Source organism: Arvicola amphibius, chromosome 12 (genome assembly GCF_903992535.2).
Source record: "Arvicola amphibius chromosome 12, mArvAmp1.2, whole genome shotgun sequence".
NCBI lineage: Eukaryota > Metazoa > Chordata > Mammalia > Rodentia > Cricetidae > Arvicola > Arvicola amphibius.
Window position 1 is genome coordinate 86,933,555 of NC_052058.2, and position 18,092 is coordinate 86,951,646.

At 46.3% G+C, this 18,092-nt stretch overlaps 1 protein-coding gene across 1 annotated transcript; it reads right to left on the reverse strand.

The window, feature by feature from the left end:
- Positions 1 to 9,165: 9,165 nt before the first annotated feature.
- On the reverse strand, positions 9,166 to 15,714 carry Ppp1r15b (protein phosphatase 1 regulatory subunit 15B). Its single transcript, XM_038349536.1, has 2 exons — positions 13,387 to 15,714; positions 9,166 to 10,500 (listed from the first exon to the last, which is right to left on the reverse strand). Exons 1-2 carry the CDS (start codon positions 15,268 to 15,270, stop codon positions 10,231 to 10,233), a joined length of 2,154 nt encoding a protein of 717 aa, XP_038205464.1. The 5' UTR covers positions 15,271 to 15,714; the 3' UTR covers positions 9,166 to 10,230.
- Between the last annotated feature and the right edge of the window lie 2,378 nt (positions 15,715 to 18,092).

Sequence of the window (18,092 nt, forward strand, 5' to 3'; positions counted from 1 at the left end):
TAACCTGTCATCCCATGGGGTCTACCAGGGAGATTAAACGCAGGCACATACCACACTTGCTTCCACTCTGGATTTCCCCAGCAGGACTTGCCTCTAAAAAGCATCTTCCTTTCAGGTAACACCCCAGGCCAACTGAGCTGTCACTCTGCAAATTGTCTTGGAGAAGGAAAGGTGGTAATTAGAAGTATAACAGAAAGAAAAAGAAACCTTCCTATGTAAATCCCCAGACAAAGAAGAGTGCCCATCCTGTTTCTAAAGTCAAATCAAGCAGAACAAGAGAGGAAAGCATGGGGTGATACTGCAGGAAGTTGCGTGGGTCACTGCAGGTACAGGGAAATCAGATGCAAACTCATGGTGGAGCGACTGAGACACAAAATGGAAGGACACAAGACAGCATCTCATCAGATTTGACTCTGGCTCGTATGGAGCCAATCCTAACCCACCAAAGAACAGGCCGTAGATCTGCTTGGCCTTGGCTGTGTGTTGTTGACCCGGTGGAGGGGGGAGGGGCGTGGGAGGAACAGTCAAATGGCTCGTGAGAGATTTTCCTCCTGGCAGGCCAGTCATGTGTACAACTCTCTTATCAGACTTACAGATTCTCTATGTGAGAACAACGGGACATTCTCCCCACTTCTCCCCTTGGGACCACTGCCCCATGGATAGAAGGCATTCGGGAGGCAAGTACTAGCTGGGAAAACTCCGGAACACAAGCCCACAGACCTCACACCAGTGTCCCCGCCCCCTTACTCGTTTACTGCGTGTATCAGGAAAAACGAACTGGACTTGTTTGTGTTCCAATATAAATTTCTGATAAGGATCAACCCCACTTCCGGGTAGTCACCACAAGAACGTAGAGTTGGGCTTGAATGGGCGGGCGGGTTGGAGCAAGGCAGGGTTTGTGCTCACAGGGAAGGAGACCTTCCAAGGAAGCAAACTGCCTTCAGGTTATCGGTAATCGTAGCCATCTGTCAGATTACGCGGATTTAGTGAGTCAGCGCCATCTGGTGGATCCACGGAGCACTGCTGGGAATCCAATGTCAATGGTTCTAAGCCTCCAGTGTGATACTAGGGTATTCTTCATACATTGTATTAATTCTAAAAAAGAGAAGCCCCCACTGATTTTCTCACGTTTAAATTCATAAATTAACGAGAACCCTATTAGTGACACTCAAATTAATTAATGTGGTGTCCCCAGCCACATTGAATCTTATAATTACACTCTACAAATGAGTTAGACTTTACTGTAACTTTCCCCTAAGGACCTGTAAGTTCTATTTCCACCCACAGTTGTGGCCTGGTTGCTTCTGATAAGACATTGCTGTATTGATCAGAATGCAGGACGGGCTGTGTGAGAGGTAACCTTAAGACCGTTGACACATTCGACACACAGTTAGTGACTAGAAGGTCTCAGTTCTGGACTCCAGCTCACGTGAGCGCTACTCTCAAGAAGTCTGCCGACAGGTGGGAGAGTAGCCAAGAAACAACTAAAAGGGTTAACAAGATGAGGTCAGAGGAACCTGTAATTTGTAACTGGTAATAAGCCTGTAATTTTAATTGGTAATATGAGAAGGGAAGGAGAGAACGGGGAATAAACAGGGTCATCAACTGTCTCTTAAAAGTGGTATTTGAGAGCCAAAGAGGGAGTGGTTTTCTCCTGATAAAGTTTGCTATGTGTGTGTTGTTTCTTTCTTTCTTTTTTTTTTTTTTTTTTTTTTTTTTTTTTTTTTTTTTTTTGGTTTTTCGAGACAGGGTTTCTCTGCAGCTTTTTTTTAGAGCCTGTCCTGGAACTAGCTCTTGTAGACCAGGCTGGCCTCGAACTCACAGAGATCCGCCTGCCTCTGCCTCCTGAGTGCTGGGATTAAAGGCGTGTGCCACCATCACCCGGCTTGTGTGTGTTGTTTTGATTTGCTTTTGAGACAGGAGGTCACGCTGTAGTCCAGACTGATGTCGCAGTAATCTCCCTGCCACAGCCTCCCAGTGCTGGGATTACAGAAACAAACCACCAGGCCTGGCTACTGAAATGTGTTTAAAACAAAGACAAAACTGGCCAGACATGATAGGACACATCTTTAATCCCAGCACTTTGGAGACAGAGACAGGCGGATCTCTGTGAATTTGAGACCAGTCTGCTCTACATAGTGAGTTCCAAGCCAGGAAGCCTCACTACACAGTCTCAAAAACTGAAGAGATGGTTCAGGGGTTAAGAGAACGGGGTTCTTCCAGAAGACCTGGGTTCGATTCCCAGCCCCTATAAGGCAGTTTCCAATTATCTGTAACTCCAGTTCTGGGGGATCTGGTGTGCTCTTCTGGCCTCCTCACGCACTGAACACACGTGTACAGACACACATAAGCAAAACACCCACATATATAACAAAAATAAATACATTAAAAATAAATAAATCTAAAACAAAACCATCACAGGAGCAAGCCTGGCTGAGCATGGTAGTGTGTACACTTTTAATCCCTCCTCAGGGGGCAAAGGAGGTAGATCTCTTTACTTGAGGCCAGCCTGATCTACATAGTTCCAGATCAGTCCAGATTACAGAGCAGTCCAGGAGAGGGAGGGGAGGGGAGGGAAAGGAAGGGGAGGGGAGGAGAAGGGAAGGGAGGGGAGGGGAGGGGAAGGGAGGAGCGGGGAGGGGAGGGGAGGAGAGGGGAGGGGAGGGGAGGGGAGAGAAAAAGGAAGAAGCTAACTGAGCAAACCGTGGAGACCAAGCCAGTATTCAGTGCTCTTAGTGGCTCTATTTCAGACCTGCTTCCAGATTCCTGCCTTGAGTTCCTGCCCTGACTTCCCTTAGTGACAGGCAGTGATGTGAAACCCTAAGTCAAACAAACCTTTTCTCCACAAGCTGCTTTTGGTTGTGGTGTCAGAAGGCAAACTAAGACAGTCAGCATTGTCAGGCTGAGGCAGGATGAGGAGCTCAATGCTGTCCTCAGCTACACAGGCAGTTTGAGGCCGGGGTGAACTGGCTGCACGAGACTCTGTCTTCTAAAACCAACAATAAAGGCAAGAGGAAACTGGAAAGATAACACTGAGATGAGAGAAGGGCACGTGATCAAAGGAACAAAACCTGAAAATCTGCTCACTTTCCTCCCACATAGCTCAGAGACCCCATGGCAGTAAGACTGCCTATCTCATTAGCTGTTTACCCTGCCTTCCCTATGCACCAAGGCTCCAGCTTTCCCACAAATCATTTCCCATCTTTTCCTGGTGATATTAAGGGGTATAGCATGAGCCAGGTGTGGGAGCAAACATCTGTAACCCCAGTTCTTGGGAGGAGGAGGAAAGAGGGTCGGGAGCCCAAGGTCATTCTCAGATACACAGCTAATTCAAGGCCAGCCTGGCTTACACACACACACACACACACACACACATGTGGTTCAGCACTTACTAACAGCACTTGTTGCTCTTACAGAGGGTCTGGGTTGGATTCCCAGCACCCACATGGTAGCTCACAATCATCTGTAACTCCAGTTTCAGGAGATCTGCCACATATAAGTGGTACACTTACACACACACAGGCAAACACTCATACACATGTGTTAGTCAGGGTTCTCTGGAAGAACAGAACAGACAGAATGGAAATAATAGGAAATATGTGTCATCATTTCCTTAGTGGTGCAAGCACTTGCTGCTCTTTCCAACAGCCTAGGTTCAGTTTCCAGCGCCCGTATGGTAGTGAATAACTATCCTTTAGTCCCAGGGGACCCACTGCTCTCTTCAGACCTTGGCCACCAGGCATGCACTGTGGTGCACACAGATACATGCAGGCAAAACACTCACATAAAACAAAATAAAAACTTTAAAACAATTTTTAAAAATTCTCTGGTAGAGGACCCAAGTTTGGTTCCCAGCACCCATGCTGGGCAGCTCAAACCAGCTGGAACTGTAGTTCCAGAGAGGCTGACAGTCCTCTGGACTCTGGGAATACCATATTCACATGTACATATCTGTGTGACACATTAAAAATTATCAGCGCGGCCGGTGGCGCATTCTTTTAATCCCAGCACTTGGGAGACAGAGACAGGCAGGTCTCTCAGTTCAAGGCCAGCCTAGTCTACAGAGTGAGTTCCAGGACAGCCAGGGCTACACAGAGAAATTCTACCTCAAAAAAACAAAAAACAAACCACAAAAATAATGTCTCTGGTGTGAAACCCGCCAGAAGAACCTGTCAGCTGGAAGCAGTGTGGGCCTTGGTGAGTGCTCTAAGTAAACAGGGCTGGGGAAAAGGTCCCTTTGGTTTTTGTATTGCTTGTGGCAGACCCAAACGTTCTGCTGCCTTTGTGTATTGCCCCATGACTGATATGATTTCAAGTCTCACTGAGCAAATTCAGGAAAATATCAATTTAGTTTCAAAAGCTCATACAATTCAACAAAGTTCATACACAAAGGATCCTGATGGCTGGTGTAAAATATTTCAGATGGGTAACAATCACAGTATGATTGGCTCAATGAATATTCAAAGCTTTCCTATGTAAAATTGGATGGGCAGCTATTCTTTACGCTCTATTAGTAGTGAGATGGTTAAAGCACTTGCCGTGTGAGGACTGGAGCTTGGGTCCCCAGAATGCCTGTAACTGCCCAGATGGGCATGGTGGCTCCCCTGTAATTCTAGCCTCAGAAGGTGGAGACAGGTTCCCAGAAGATGCTGGCTAACGTCGGGTAACCACACGGCCAAGCTCTGGGTTTAAGGACCCGGCTTCAGTGAAGTCTATGATCAAGGATGATTCCCCTATCAAGCTCTAACCTCTATAGGCACACCACACCACACTCCCCACTCCATGCACACACACATGCAAAAACATGTATATATACATACATATGCACAGCACATACACACATACAAATGGAAAAGAAAAACTATATAGCAAGAATGTGTCTGTATATCTCTACATTACTTTCATAATACATTACGTGAGGAAAAAAGGCAGTTCCATGTCTACTTTAATTTTTTAAAAACTTATTTAACTTTATTTCATGTGCATTGGTATAATGATATCAGATTCTCTGGAACTGGAGTTACAGACAGCTGCGAGCTGCCATGTGGGTGCTGGGAATTGAACCCAGGACCTCTGGAAGAGCAGCCAGTGCTCTTAACCACTGAGCCATCTCACCAGCCCTCTACTTTAAATTTTTAAAAAATAATTTTATATATATTTTGTCTTCATGTATGTCTGTGTACCACATTCATGCCAAGTGCAGAAGAGGCTGCACTGGGTCTCCTGGAACTGCAGTCAGTCATAAAAATAAACCAGAACATCGGTTCTGGGGGTCAAACCCAGGTCCTCTGAAAGAGCAGCCAGTGCCTTGGTGCTGAGCCAACTCTCCAGCCCCTTATCTTAACTTACAAAAAATACTTGCGAGGGCTGGAGAGATGGCTGTCTGTGAGGTGCCTGCTGCACAAGCATGAAGTCGAGTTCAGATCCACAGAACCCATATAAAACCAGGTCTCCTGGCATGTGGCTGTCACCTAGCACTAGGGATGGATGCTGGGGTAGACATGGGGAATTCACTGAGCTTAAGGGCTCAGCAGCCTAGCCAGCAGGGGGTATGGTGACCAAGGCTACATGAAATCCTTTCTCGGTACACCAAACAGTGGGGTGTGTGTGTGTGTGTGTGTGTGTGTGTGTGTGCACCTGTGCGTGCACATCAGGGTGGGGGTGCATACCTGTAATCCCAGCACCTGGAAAGCAAAGGCAGGGGGCCCAGATCCATCCACACTATCTCAAAAACAAAGATGGAGGGCCAGTTAGCCGGCTTGGGGGAAAGGCCTAGCCATTTAAGCCTAACCACCTGAGTTTTATCTCTAGAGCTACATAAAGGTGGAAGCAGAGAGAGAACTCCAAAGAGTCCATCAGACCACTATATCCCCAAAGCCATTTAATGATCAGAATTGGTGAGATCAGTATCAAATAAGGCTTGAAATTTTATATTAAGGGGGCTGGAGAGGTGGACGGTTGTGGTGCATCTTTTAATCCTGGCACTTGAGAGGCAGAGGCAGGGGATCTCAGTGAGTTCCAGAACAGCCAGGACAGTTACAGAAAGGGGGAGCGGGGCTAATGGGAGAGAGGATGGCTCAGTAATTAAGGCATCTATTGCAATTGCAGAGCACTGGAGTTTAGTTCCCAGGCCCCAAGACAGTTTACAAGCTCCTGTTAACTCCAGCTCTGGGGACCCACTGGTCAAACACACACAAATAAGTTTCCTACACAAACACAAAGCTTGTTTGATTTTTTTTTTTTTTTTTTTTGGTGGAGGACCGAAAATGTGAGCCTATTTCCATGTTGACCAAAGGTCAGAGAGTTGGAACTAAGTATGTAGCTTAGTGGTAGGGTACTTCTCTAACTTAGGTAAGATCCTGGGGGCGCTGGAGAGATGGCTCCGCAGTTAAGAACACTGACTGCTCTTTGAGAGGTCCTGAGTTCAATTCCTAGCACCCACACGGAGGCTCACAACCACCTAGAACTACAGTCTCATGGAATCATCTGTGTACAGATAGATGTATATGTAAACAAATCATCCTAGGACCTACATGGTAATTCCAGTGACCAAGAATCTGAGAAGACCCCCAACACTGAACAAGTGAAGAAAGAAAAGCAGAAGGGAAGAGGGCAAGGGGGAGAAGGGAATGGCAGCTGCTAGAGCACTAGAGCAGGCCCTGACTTTAGAATGAAATCTCACCTCTTAGAAGGGATTGCTGGCAGCCTGGCAGTGGTGCACTCCATACCTCAGCTCTTAGGAGGCTAAGCAGGGTGGTTATACTTAGCAACAGGGTTTCTCTGTGTAGCTTGGGAGCCCACTTCTGGCCTGGAACTCAGAGATCCACTTGCCTTTGCCTCCTGAGTGCTGGGATTAAAGGCTTGTGGATTTTTAAGAGTATGACCTTTGCTGGGAGGCAATGGTGGCGCAGGCCTTTAATCCCAACACTCAGGATGGGAGGCAGAGGCAGAGGCAAGTCTTTGTGAGTTCAAGGCCACCTTAGTCTACAGAGAAAGTTTCAGGACAGGGGCTAAGAAGCCATTTATCTGACCCAGATGTCTAACTCTGAAAACCCTGTCACATAATATTAAAACCAATGTAAAAAGAATACATAAAAATATCACATAGCATTAAATTGCAAATATATTTATTACAATTTACAGATTAGTTAATAATTATATACAAATATAATCTGAGCTATAAAATCTCCACTAGTTACATTTAAAATCATTGATCTGAAGAAGCCAACTCAAATCTTGTTCCCAAACTTAACCTTAAATTGTAAAAAATAAAATCTGATAGCTTTGATTTCAAGTTACAGGTGAAGGCTGCCCCATTTCAGCACTCAGAAAGGCAGACCCCCATCTGTACAGAGCCCATGACATGCTATGCAGGTCCTTACGCCACCACTGCAAGACTCGAGCGCGTAAAATACGGAGCTACAACTTCCACATCATGCCTGGCCTTAGAGGTGTTCTTTCCTTGGGAGGGACCTGACATCTGGGACTGGGATGACAATAATTTTGTCCTTCTCCTTCAGTCAATTTGTAAAGATCCTTTTGTCCTTGCCACCACATCTGTAGGCAGGCAGTGTACCAAGTATTCTAACCAGTCGTTTCCTCATGAGATGGTAAAGGTGGAATCTGGAACAATTTTCAAACACCCAGGGAATGTATAGATGTCCCAATCCTTGCAAATATACAGGTTATGGGTCTCAGAAACACAAAACACTAAGTGTCTGAAATCAAACGCTAAACTGAAGTCTGGTTTTTAAAAATGTCTATGTATTGCCACAGTTTTCCTTCCTAAGCCCACATGCCTGCTTTCCAAATGACACAGCTTTCTAACTAGCCCGTTTCCACAGTACTATACCAGTTCACTAAAAGGAGGTGCACCAATTACACAGAATGAGGGTTCTGCAAATGACCAACTTTCCTGGTGCTGCATTCTTAGTGTACATGAATGAACAATGTCACCACTGGAGGCAGACCTTAGAGCACACCAAACGGAAATAACCAGGGAGATCAGAAACTGAGGTAGTTAGGCCGCGAGCTCTTCTGGAAAAACTCCTCCCCATGACCAATTTAGTGGACCCCTCTTTTGTTCGTGTCCCCACTACCCATGGCAGGAGGCACAAGCTAAGAACTGACCACTAAAGAGGTGGTTAAACATACCTCAACCTAGCACACACACAGCGATAAAGCTAACTGAATAAACCAGGCATACTACTCAACGCAGACTATTCAAGATCAAGCTTTGGGTAAGACTTTCTGGCTGTTCTGGCTATACTTTATGCTTTCCTCAAAGAACAGGCCTCTCACCATTGCTTCTCTATGAAACACAACACAGTAACCCTGGACACTGAAGTGCCCGAGTTCCCAGCGTCGCCACGGCAGGTTTAAAGTGACAGTGCGGAGGCGGGGTAAGAACACTGGCTTTCTGTAAGAGGACAAAAAACAAAACCCAATTTCTGAGACGTCCGCATGTTCCTCCTAAGAAAATTCTAGGCTTTCAAGGGCAAAAACTGAATGCCTACAATGCAAAGATTACTTCCTAGAGCACTTTACAGTTCCTACCACTGGGAGTTAACGAGCCACACTGAACCGGAACTACAACACAGAAACCTTCCAAAGGGACAGTTTGCAAAGAAATTAAACATGCTAGATGTTAAAGTTTGGCAGAGCAGCTGGGCACCACAGTGTAGGTCTTTAAAAAACACACCAACACAGCTTTCCCAGCCAAGAAAGTACTTCACTTGTGGGTTGTGGTGGTCCTTGGGAATAGCTTAAATAGACCTAGGTATAGAAAAAATCTGTATGTGTAGCACACACATGTGCAGTCCTAGCAAGAAAAGAGGATCTTTCAAAGGCATCCTTGGCTAAGTAGTGAATTCAAGGCTAGCCTAGACCACACAAGACCAATTCTTTAAATTAAAAAAAAAATAAAAAATAAAAAAAGAGGGGGGATATTCACCATGTTTTCAAATGCTACAACCATGTCTTTTAAGTTGAGAACATGTACAATAGGTTTAGCTTTAGGGTAAATAGGTCAAATCTATGAAAGTGGAAAAAAGTGTAAGCATAGCCTATATCTATCTATCTATAGATACTACAGATAGATACTATAGAGATAGATAGATAGATAGATAGATAGATAGATAGACAGACAGATACGATAGAGACAGACAGACAGACAGACATAGGCTATATATATACACTCAGGAAATTAAAGCAGGAGGATTGCCATGAGCCCAAGGCCATAGTGAGACCTTGCCTCAAAATACATAAACACATATATACAGAAAAACAAAAGCCCATTCACTTTAGAATAGGAAAAGCATAAGAACCCAAAGTTTTTAGATAAGTTTGTATACTTTAAATTAAAACTGAACATGGAGTACTGGGGATTGAACCCAGAGCCTTGACAAATTAAAATTGAATATGCAGTACGAGGGACTGAAGCCAGAGCCTTGCACATGTAGGCAAGTGTCCTCTGCTACTAACTATATCCCCAGCCTCCTTTTCCATTCTCATTTTAAGGTAAGGCCCAGGCAGACCTTGAATTTTCTATCCTCCTGTCTCGATCTCCAAAGTAACTGGAATTACAGGTCTGGGAAGAAACTTTTCTGTGCCAGGCATGGTGATGCAGGCTTTTAATCCCAGTACTCAGGACGGGAGGCAGAGGCAGGGGGATCTCTGTGAGTTTGAGGCCAGTTGAATCTACAGAGCAAGTTCCAGGACAGTCAGGGCTATACAAAGAAACCCTGTCTCAAAAAACCAACCAAACAAACAAACAAAAAATCCAACAATCTTTTGTTTTGTTTGTCCCTTAAGACCTGGTCTCAGCACGTAGCCCCAGCCTGGAGCCCACTATGTAAACCTGGCTGCCCTCTGCCTCCAGAAGAAAAGTATTGAAAGTGCAAAGTAACAACTTAAAAGGGTCCCTTTTCTCCTCCAGGAAGCAGAGGATATTTATAACCATATCCAGTTGGGCACGGTGGCACAGGAAGCAGAGGCAAGAAGATATCAATTTCAAGGCCAGCCTGGTTTACACACAAAGACCTAGGCCAACTAGAATTATGGAGTAAGACCCTGTCTCAAAAACACTAAACAGGAAACGGGAAGATTAAAAACTAGAGATTCTTCATTATCAGACTTGGTGTTTCTGATGAGACACATCACCCAACTACATCACTAAACACAAATTGTTTCTTTAAAAACATGTCCAAGGACAGCTGCCAATATTTGTTTTTAAGAGAAACCTCTCATGCAAGAGAGAGTATGGGCCAGGGCTGCAGCTTGTTCACTTGTCTTAACATTGCTGAACAACAGTGAGTGCTCCTGGAGTCTACTGAACATTCTTTCTCTGTGCTCAAATGTCAAGCAGTAGCCAATGGCATCTTCTGTTTCTTGAATCCGTTTCTGGAACCTGCATCCATCCCTTGCAAATTCTTCCCATGGTCCTTTGCGATCCTCATCATCACTTATATAATACTCAGTAACTTCTTCAAGAAAGGTTACCTAGAAAGACAAACCAAATGTTACTCTAGAATCTTAGAACACTGACACACACACACACACACACACACACACACACACAAAATTTTTGTCCCCACTACACATGCAGGTAATGATAGCTAACAATGCTGCAGAAAGAGATGTGCATTTCTTCTCACATCTACAGACACAGTCTCTTCAAGTCCAATTCTTGTTTTATGGTATTGAAAAATGAACCAGAGGGCTGGAGAGATGGCTCAGCGGTTAAGAGCAGTGCCTGCTCTTCCAAAGGTCCTGAGTTCAATTCCCGGCAACCACATGGTGGCTCACAACCATCTGTAATGAGGTCTGGTGCCTTCTCCTGGTCTGCAGACATACACACAGACAGAATATTGTATACACAATAAATAAATAAATATTAAAAAAAGAAAGATGAACCAGAGACAGAAACTCTGGATTTCCTATTATTAATCCCCACTATCCTTTAATTCTTAAAGAAATACAGAAATTCACATTTTAAGTATTCTTTTCCCCAAATGAAAAAGTATTCATGGAGTGACCACTACAACCCTGAAGACACTCCCATGACCCCAGCACTAGAAGCTGAGGCAGAACAATCAGAGGTATGAAGCCAAGATGGCTTACAAGAGACCCTGCCTCAAATAAATAAATAAATAAATAAATAAACAAATAAATAAATAAATAAATAAATGTTGCTTTAAAGCATGTTTAATAGTTACATCAGCTAATCCCACCGAGGCCTATGGCTTTCTTTCCCTTTACATCAGGCCTAGGAATGCCCCTGAGGACAATTAGTAGCATGTAACACCTTACTAGATATTGCATCCTAGCGCTTACCCAGTCACTGTCACTAAGATAAATAAGCACTTTTACACTGTTTACCAAATGCCAAACTTTTTTCAAAGGTTTGCAAATGTTCACATTTGATCTTTGCGCCAACCCTATGAGATATGAACCAGTGCTGTTACCAACTGGACAGACAAGAAACCAGACGTCAGCGACCAGCCCAAATCCCACGGCATTTCGGTACCACTAGGATGGAAAAGTCTACAGTCTGCTGCTCTGCAGTACACAAAGTATTTCACACTCCATGATTAAGGACTCATTCTAACAACTGAGCACCTTATTATTCTCATAAAACTAAAGAACGGCAGGTAGCAGGGGCTGTTAAATAACTATCAGATTTAGACACAACCTCTTCTAGTTTTGGTTACTTCAGTCAGTAGTTTTAAGATAAACTGAGACATGTGGTTGGCCTTAGCCATTCAAAGGGCATGGGAGTGAATTACGAGTTTTATTTACCCATTTATCTTTTGTTAAACTCAGGCTGGAGGTATAACTAGCTCAGTGGCCGGGTGCATGTTTAACATGCAATAGGTCCAGGATTCAACCCCCAGCATCACAAGACAAAACAACAGGTCTTGCAACACTTGTGCAACAGATCTTAGTATATTCCCATTGGATAAGTGGATCAAGGGCATGGGAATGAAGTAACTTCCCAGGTCTGGCTGCTCTGCCCCTGCTCCAAACACATCTCGGGCCTACTGTCCTGAGCAGAGAGTGCAGGTCTGCAGAGGCCAAGCCTCCTGCCACTACTCCACTTTGTTTCTTGCCTGTTCCCTCTCAGAAGCATTCTTCCTCCCCTGAAGAGAATAACGAGACCTGGAGATATAGCTAAGTGATAGACCAAGTTCAGGACAATCAAGGAGCTAGCTACATTCTGCAGTAAAAAATAAGTAAATATTTGTCCTCTGTTCTGCCAAAGCTTGCCATAAAAAAATATTTAAAAAAATAAGTAAATAAAAAGGCTCTTACCATTTAGATATTTCCTGTGCCAAGACTAGTTTCAGAGCTGGCCCTCTGGAGCCAGTAGCTCACAACACTCATCTGACAATCACTGGTGCAAGTACAAGAAACTAAAGAAACTCCCTCAACAATAAAAGACATCTTTGTGTTGGCGTGGCATGTCTTCTTGGTTAATAACTTCAGCTCAATAAGCAGCAAGAGAACTAAAGCAATTCAAATGCCCTGAACGTAAAGTAAACCGAACAATGATGGAATGAAAGAGCGAACACACTGCCTCACGAAGTTGTTAAGTTAGCCTGAAGGCTCACAAATATCTCTGCACTTCGGAGGCTCAGGCACCAAGCACATCATGACTTTGAGGCCAGCTTGAACTTCCATGAGTTCTAAGCCAGTTTGGGTTACATAGTGAGACCTAAAACCAAAATGGGTTGCAAATTCTAGTAGCTTGGGGCAAGAAAGCCACAGAGTGTTCGTTTTTATTGTTTTGTTTTGTTTTGTTCTTTTGAGAGATACCCATGTTATCCCTGGCAAGTCTGGAACTCACTATGCAGACCAAGTTAGACTCCAAAACTCAGAAAATAAATTCACCTGCCTCTACCGCCCAAGCCCTGGGATTACAGGCATACAATCACAATCACTTCCCTTCCGGCAACAACTAACTAGATAAGCCTAATTTGCTACTTGGGTTATCAGTATTAGTGCTACATTAGTACATAATATATTATAATAATTACTAGTATTCCTTTGGGTTCCAATGGAGAGAAATAAAGGCACTGCTGTCAGGAAAAGAAAGTATTAAGTATTCACAAACAAATTACATGTGAGCCATTTTTAAACCTCAGGCCCCACCAACCTAAATGACAGCCCTGCTTCCATCTGTATACTGCATTCTCCTTCCAGAAGGGAATACTTCTCTACATTGGGAAGAAGGGTCATTTGAGCATTTCTCAATCCAAGCACATGTGCTCAGAGGCCTTCCTCAAAACTATGCACAACTATGGCTCCACAGGGAAAGTCATGCTGCTATGGCAACCATACCAAAAGACAGCAAATCATTAGTCATGTAAAAGCAAAGAAACAAACCTTTTTTCTTTTGCTATGGGTGTATTTTTCTCCAGAAAGAGTCTCTGGCAGCCCAGAGTCTGGACAATTATCTCCTGGGCTCTGTACCAGCGTTACCTTACAAGAAAGTAGGGTATGACACCCAGAAAAGGCCACCGTGGTCTCAGAAGGTGCTTGTGAGTCCTGACAGCCTTTCCAGTTCTTCCCTGACGTTTGAAAGGGAGCCTTAAAATTGAAAAGGTTGTAGGGGTCCTCAGAACTGCAGAAAGAGTTCCACAGTCTAAGACTCTCCGCTTCATCGGCACTGGATTCCCAGTCCTCTTCCGCCCCAGAACTATGCTCGGGGGTATCAGGAAGGGATCCAGCTTGAGAGCTCCCCACATCGAAACGGTCAGGCAAGGAACTCCCTGAATCGCATGGGTCTCCGGGGACAATTCTGGTAGCAGTCTGAATTGTGGCTGTAAAGTTCTGGGGATTGTAAGGATCTATACTGTAGAAAGAGTTCCAGAGGTGGCGCCCTTCCGAGACTTGTCCGTCGTCTGATTCGGACAGGGAGCCTTCACTATCAAAGCCATCATCCTCGGGATCCTCGTCCCAATCCTCACTTTCTGAGTCCGAGCTGGTTTCCAAGTCACTGGAGGCGCCTCCCAAAATATAATCGATCAGTTTATTGCTACAAACTGGTCTGGCCGAAACAGGAAGGTCATCCTCGATGTCTGAGCCGTCAACTACACTAGCATGGTCCTCTTCACAGGCTTTTCCCACAGGTAACTCGCAGGGCGGACTGCTTCCCTGGGGGCTTTGGGAAACTTCTTGAATCAACACGTCAATTTTTTTCTCAGTGGGCTCGGGGCTGACTCCAGGAGGGGGCACCGTCTGTACTGGGTTATCTGTACAGTGCTGTGGGTCCATCCGGAGATGGCCGTGTTCCTCCTCCAGGCTGTGGTAGCCATTATCTTGGTCAGGGGTGGGTAACTCTTGCCCCTTGTTAGCCTGCAGGAATTCTAGCCGTTTCATACGAAGGTGGTGGATTTCCGGCAGGCCTTCTGTAGAAAGAGGGGGACACCTCTGCCACGCGGTTGCCGAGATCTCTGCACGCAGAGGCTGGGGGTGACAACCATCTTCAAAAAGGCAACCGCTCTCTGGGGGTAGTGTTCGGAAATCCACCAGCTGGCCAGCTCCAGCGCTGTTCCGACAGCGCAGCTCCAGATGGGGAAGGCAGTCCAGACAGGAAGGGTTCAGCAGATAAGAAACTACCTTGAAACTGCCTACGCTCTGGGTGTCGAGGAGCCCAGAGGGTGCCGAGCCAAGTTCTCGGTGGGAGACCAGACCCGCTTGAAGACTGTTGGACAACAACTCCACCCCCCAGAGCGGCTGCTCCAGGAGAAAAGGGTGCGCTGCGGAGTCCAAAGCTCTTTCCTGGGCTTTCAATTTCAACTCCAGGTCTGAGGATGTGTACCGCCATTGGGGTCCCTCCTCTAGCCAATTAAGGGGGCTGACAACCAAGTCTTCCGAAGAGTCCAGCTGCAGTGAACTCAAAGATTTCTGCACCGCGGCAGCGGCAGGTTCCTCCCGTCCTCTCAAGGCTCTCAGGGCACTGTAACCTGCTACGAAATCTAGCCATCTGGTCGGAATCATGCCACCGAAAAGCTGGCTCCAAAAAACCAGCTTCTGGAGCAGGCTAGGGAGCAGCGCGAAAAGCTGGGAAAGGAATCTGGTCCAGTACCTGGTCCGAGGCTTGGGCAGGGCGGAGGCAGCCAGTACGGGGTCCCCGGAATTTTCCCGAAAGGAAGGAGTCAGCAAGTCGGAAGAGCGAGCGGACCATCGCCGAAGGAAGGGCAGCCGGAACCAGGAGCCCATCCGAGGGGCAGGCCGCTTCCGAGGCCCGCGAGTGCCCAGCTCCATCTCCTTTCCCTGGCAGTTTCTCAAGACAGGAGCGTGGCGGGGTAGGCGGCGGCAAGGCGGGCGGGACCCGAGGCCTACACAGCCTCAGTCTTGCCCAGCCACCGAGTCGGTACCGCAGGCCGATCCCCGCGCCGGCAGAGGGGGCTCCGAGAGGGGAGGCTTCCGCGGCGAGCGGTACACCGTACGGCTAGGCGGCCCCCGCAGGCTGCGGCGGTCGCAGCCACGTCCATCCCGGCGGGGAAGGAGGCTCCCTTAGTCCGTGTGAGACCGCTCCACCATAGACCAGATCCCTCACGCGGCAGCGGCGGCGTTTCCGGAGACCGCGGCCTGCTCCCTGGCGCAAAACGCGCGGGCGGAAGGGCTGGGTGGCGGACGAGGGTTCACGGAAGCGAAGCCCAAAATGGCTGCAGCCGAACACCCGGAAGCTGCTAGACGGGACTGAGATCCGAGGGCGTCTACGTCTGCCGCCCAGCGCCACCTAACGTCATTCGCAGAACCCCACCCCCATCCCCCGAGAGGCGGACTTGCCTCACCCTCGTGCGCCGCCGCTGATTGGCTGTGCCTGTGATCCCTATCGGCTTCCTTACTCTGGGTAGAGCGGGCTTACACGCGGAAAGTTGCATCAGCCGGACCCGGGATGTACGCCTGCGCGGTCAATTAGCTCTGGTCTCCTAGGAGACCGCGCGCTCCACCCTCTGGGTTAAAGGGACCGGCTGGGGGAGGTTAAGTGGGTGTCTACAGAACCTGAGAATTCTCCTGAGCCCGTTTTTATGGGTCCGATAAATAAGGCAGAGTGTCACTTATCTGACACGTCTATCGGTCTTCTCGTGTTGTTGAGTGCTAAAGTAGACGTGAGTTAAGTATGAGGTGGGTGGTGCCATATAACCAACATGCCTGGGGTTATATGACACAGGTGTAGACACAGATCATCCCCTAAGTGCGTAATAGCTGTGAAAAACTCAAGTGACAGCTGAAGTCATTCATACATTCCTGTCCACTGCCTTAGGGCTTCCAGATCTCTAGCGTTGACTGCGGTCTAATTTGGACATCACAAAGGAAACCGTGGTGTATGGGACAAGCTGAAGTCAGAGTGGGAAGAGTCTCTACATCTGTTGACTCTCACGCTTCTCAGCAAAGGCCTGCCCCACACACCCGACCTTTAGTTCGCATTCTTATTTCTTCTACTTTAATCAACAGTGCAATGAGAAAGTCAAGTAGGGGAATAGTTCGAACTAAGATGGAAGACTGTTGATGTGCAAAGAGGCCAGCTTTGCCGGGCATGTTGAAGGAACAAGCTATTTCTTTCCCCAAACCAAGAGTTTCTGTTTATTCCCCAACAATATCTTATTACTTCTGTCTGGAAATATCTGGATTCTTAATTCTAAAAACTTTAGGAAAATATATTAGTACTATTAGAAAAGAGATCCAAGTGTGCACATTAATTACTGGAAGCTTCCGTTCCTTTTGTGAGGAAGCTCAGGGTGGGAGAGCTGTGCTCCTATTATAGTGCCTAGCCAGATAGTGTAGAAACACAAACATTAGCTAAGATTCTGCTGATATTCTCCTTTACAATCCCCAATTGTTTCCCACTGCCTACAGAATAAAGGTTCTATTCAGCCTGAGCTCCCTGAGCTACACAGCCTGCGATTCTCTTCATGCATGTTGTTTCCAGGGCTCTGGGCCTATGCTTCCTCCTGGCGTTTGATGGCCAGGAGGGCCCTCACCTTTTCTTGTCATTTACCTACTCATACTCCTAAATTCAACTTAGAGGTCAGAGTCTGAGAGCCAGGCATGGTGACATGCGTCTTTAATCCCAGCACTCAGGAGGCAGAGGATCTCTGTGAGGCCAGCCTGGTCTACAAAGTGAGTTCCAGGATAGCCAGGGCTACACAGAGAAAAAGAAAAAGAAAACAAACAAACAACACAAAAGAGGTAAAGTGTCCACTTTGGGTCCTCACTGGCCTTCCCACTCAGGCTCGGGTGGCTCTTTTCAACACTGGTACCACACCTCCTAACAGAATTCAACAGACTGTGCCATCCTTTGCTGTAACGAACTATACCAACTTCTTCAACTTCCCAAGACAAGAGGAACCGTTTTCTGTAGAAAGTTCCCTTGAAGCCAGGCGTTGGTGGCTTTAATCCCAGGGGTAGAGGCCAGCGAATCTTTGAGTTTGAGGCCAGCCTGGTCTACAGAGCAAGTTCTAGGACAGCCGGAGCTACACAGAGAAATCTGTGGTGATATTTTGTTTGTGATCTAACAAATAAAGCTTGCTGAAGATCAGAGTGCAGAGCTAAGCCACTAGTTAGCCACAGAGGCCAGGCATGTACCTTCAATCCTAGCAGAGGCAGACAGATCTCTGTGAGTTCAAGGCCACTCTGGGTTATACTAGATTGATCCAGTCTCAAAGAGAAACAGAGACAAGTGGTGGTGGATCACACCTTTGATCCCAACACTAGGGAGGTGGAGAGACAGGAGTGGAATGGTTGGTTAAAAAGAGAATATAAGACAGGTGGAAACAGGAGCTCAGACCATTCAATCTGAGGATTCAAAGAGATGGGATCGCCCTTTCAGTCTGAGGTAGAGGTAAGAACTCTGATCTTTCAACTTTCACCCCTGATAGCTGTAGCTGACTCCAGGATTTTATTATTAAGACCAATTAGAATTCACGCTACAGAAATCCTGCCTTGAAAGCCTTGAAAAGAAGAAAAAAAATCCCTTGAAGTTGGTTATTAACTGAGCCATTAGGACCTCTTGGAGATTCCTTTTTTATTTTTTTCTTATTTCAGAATTTCTTCCATTTGTATGATGTGTTTCTATTATG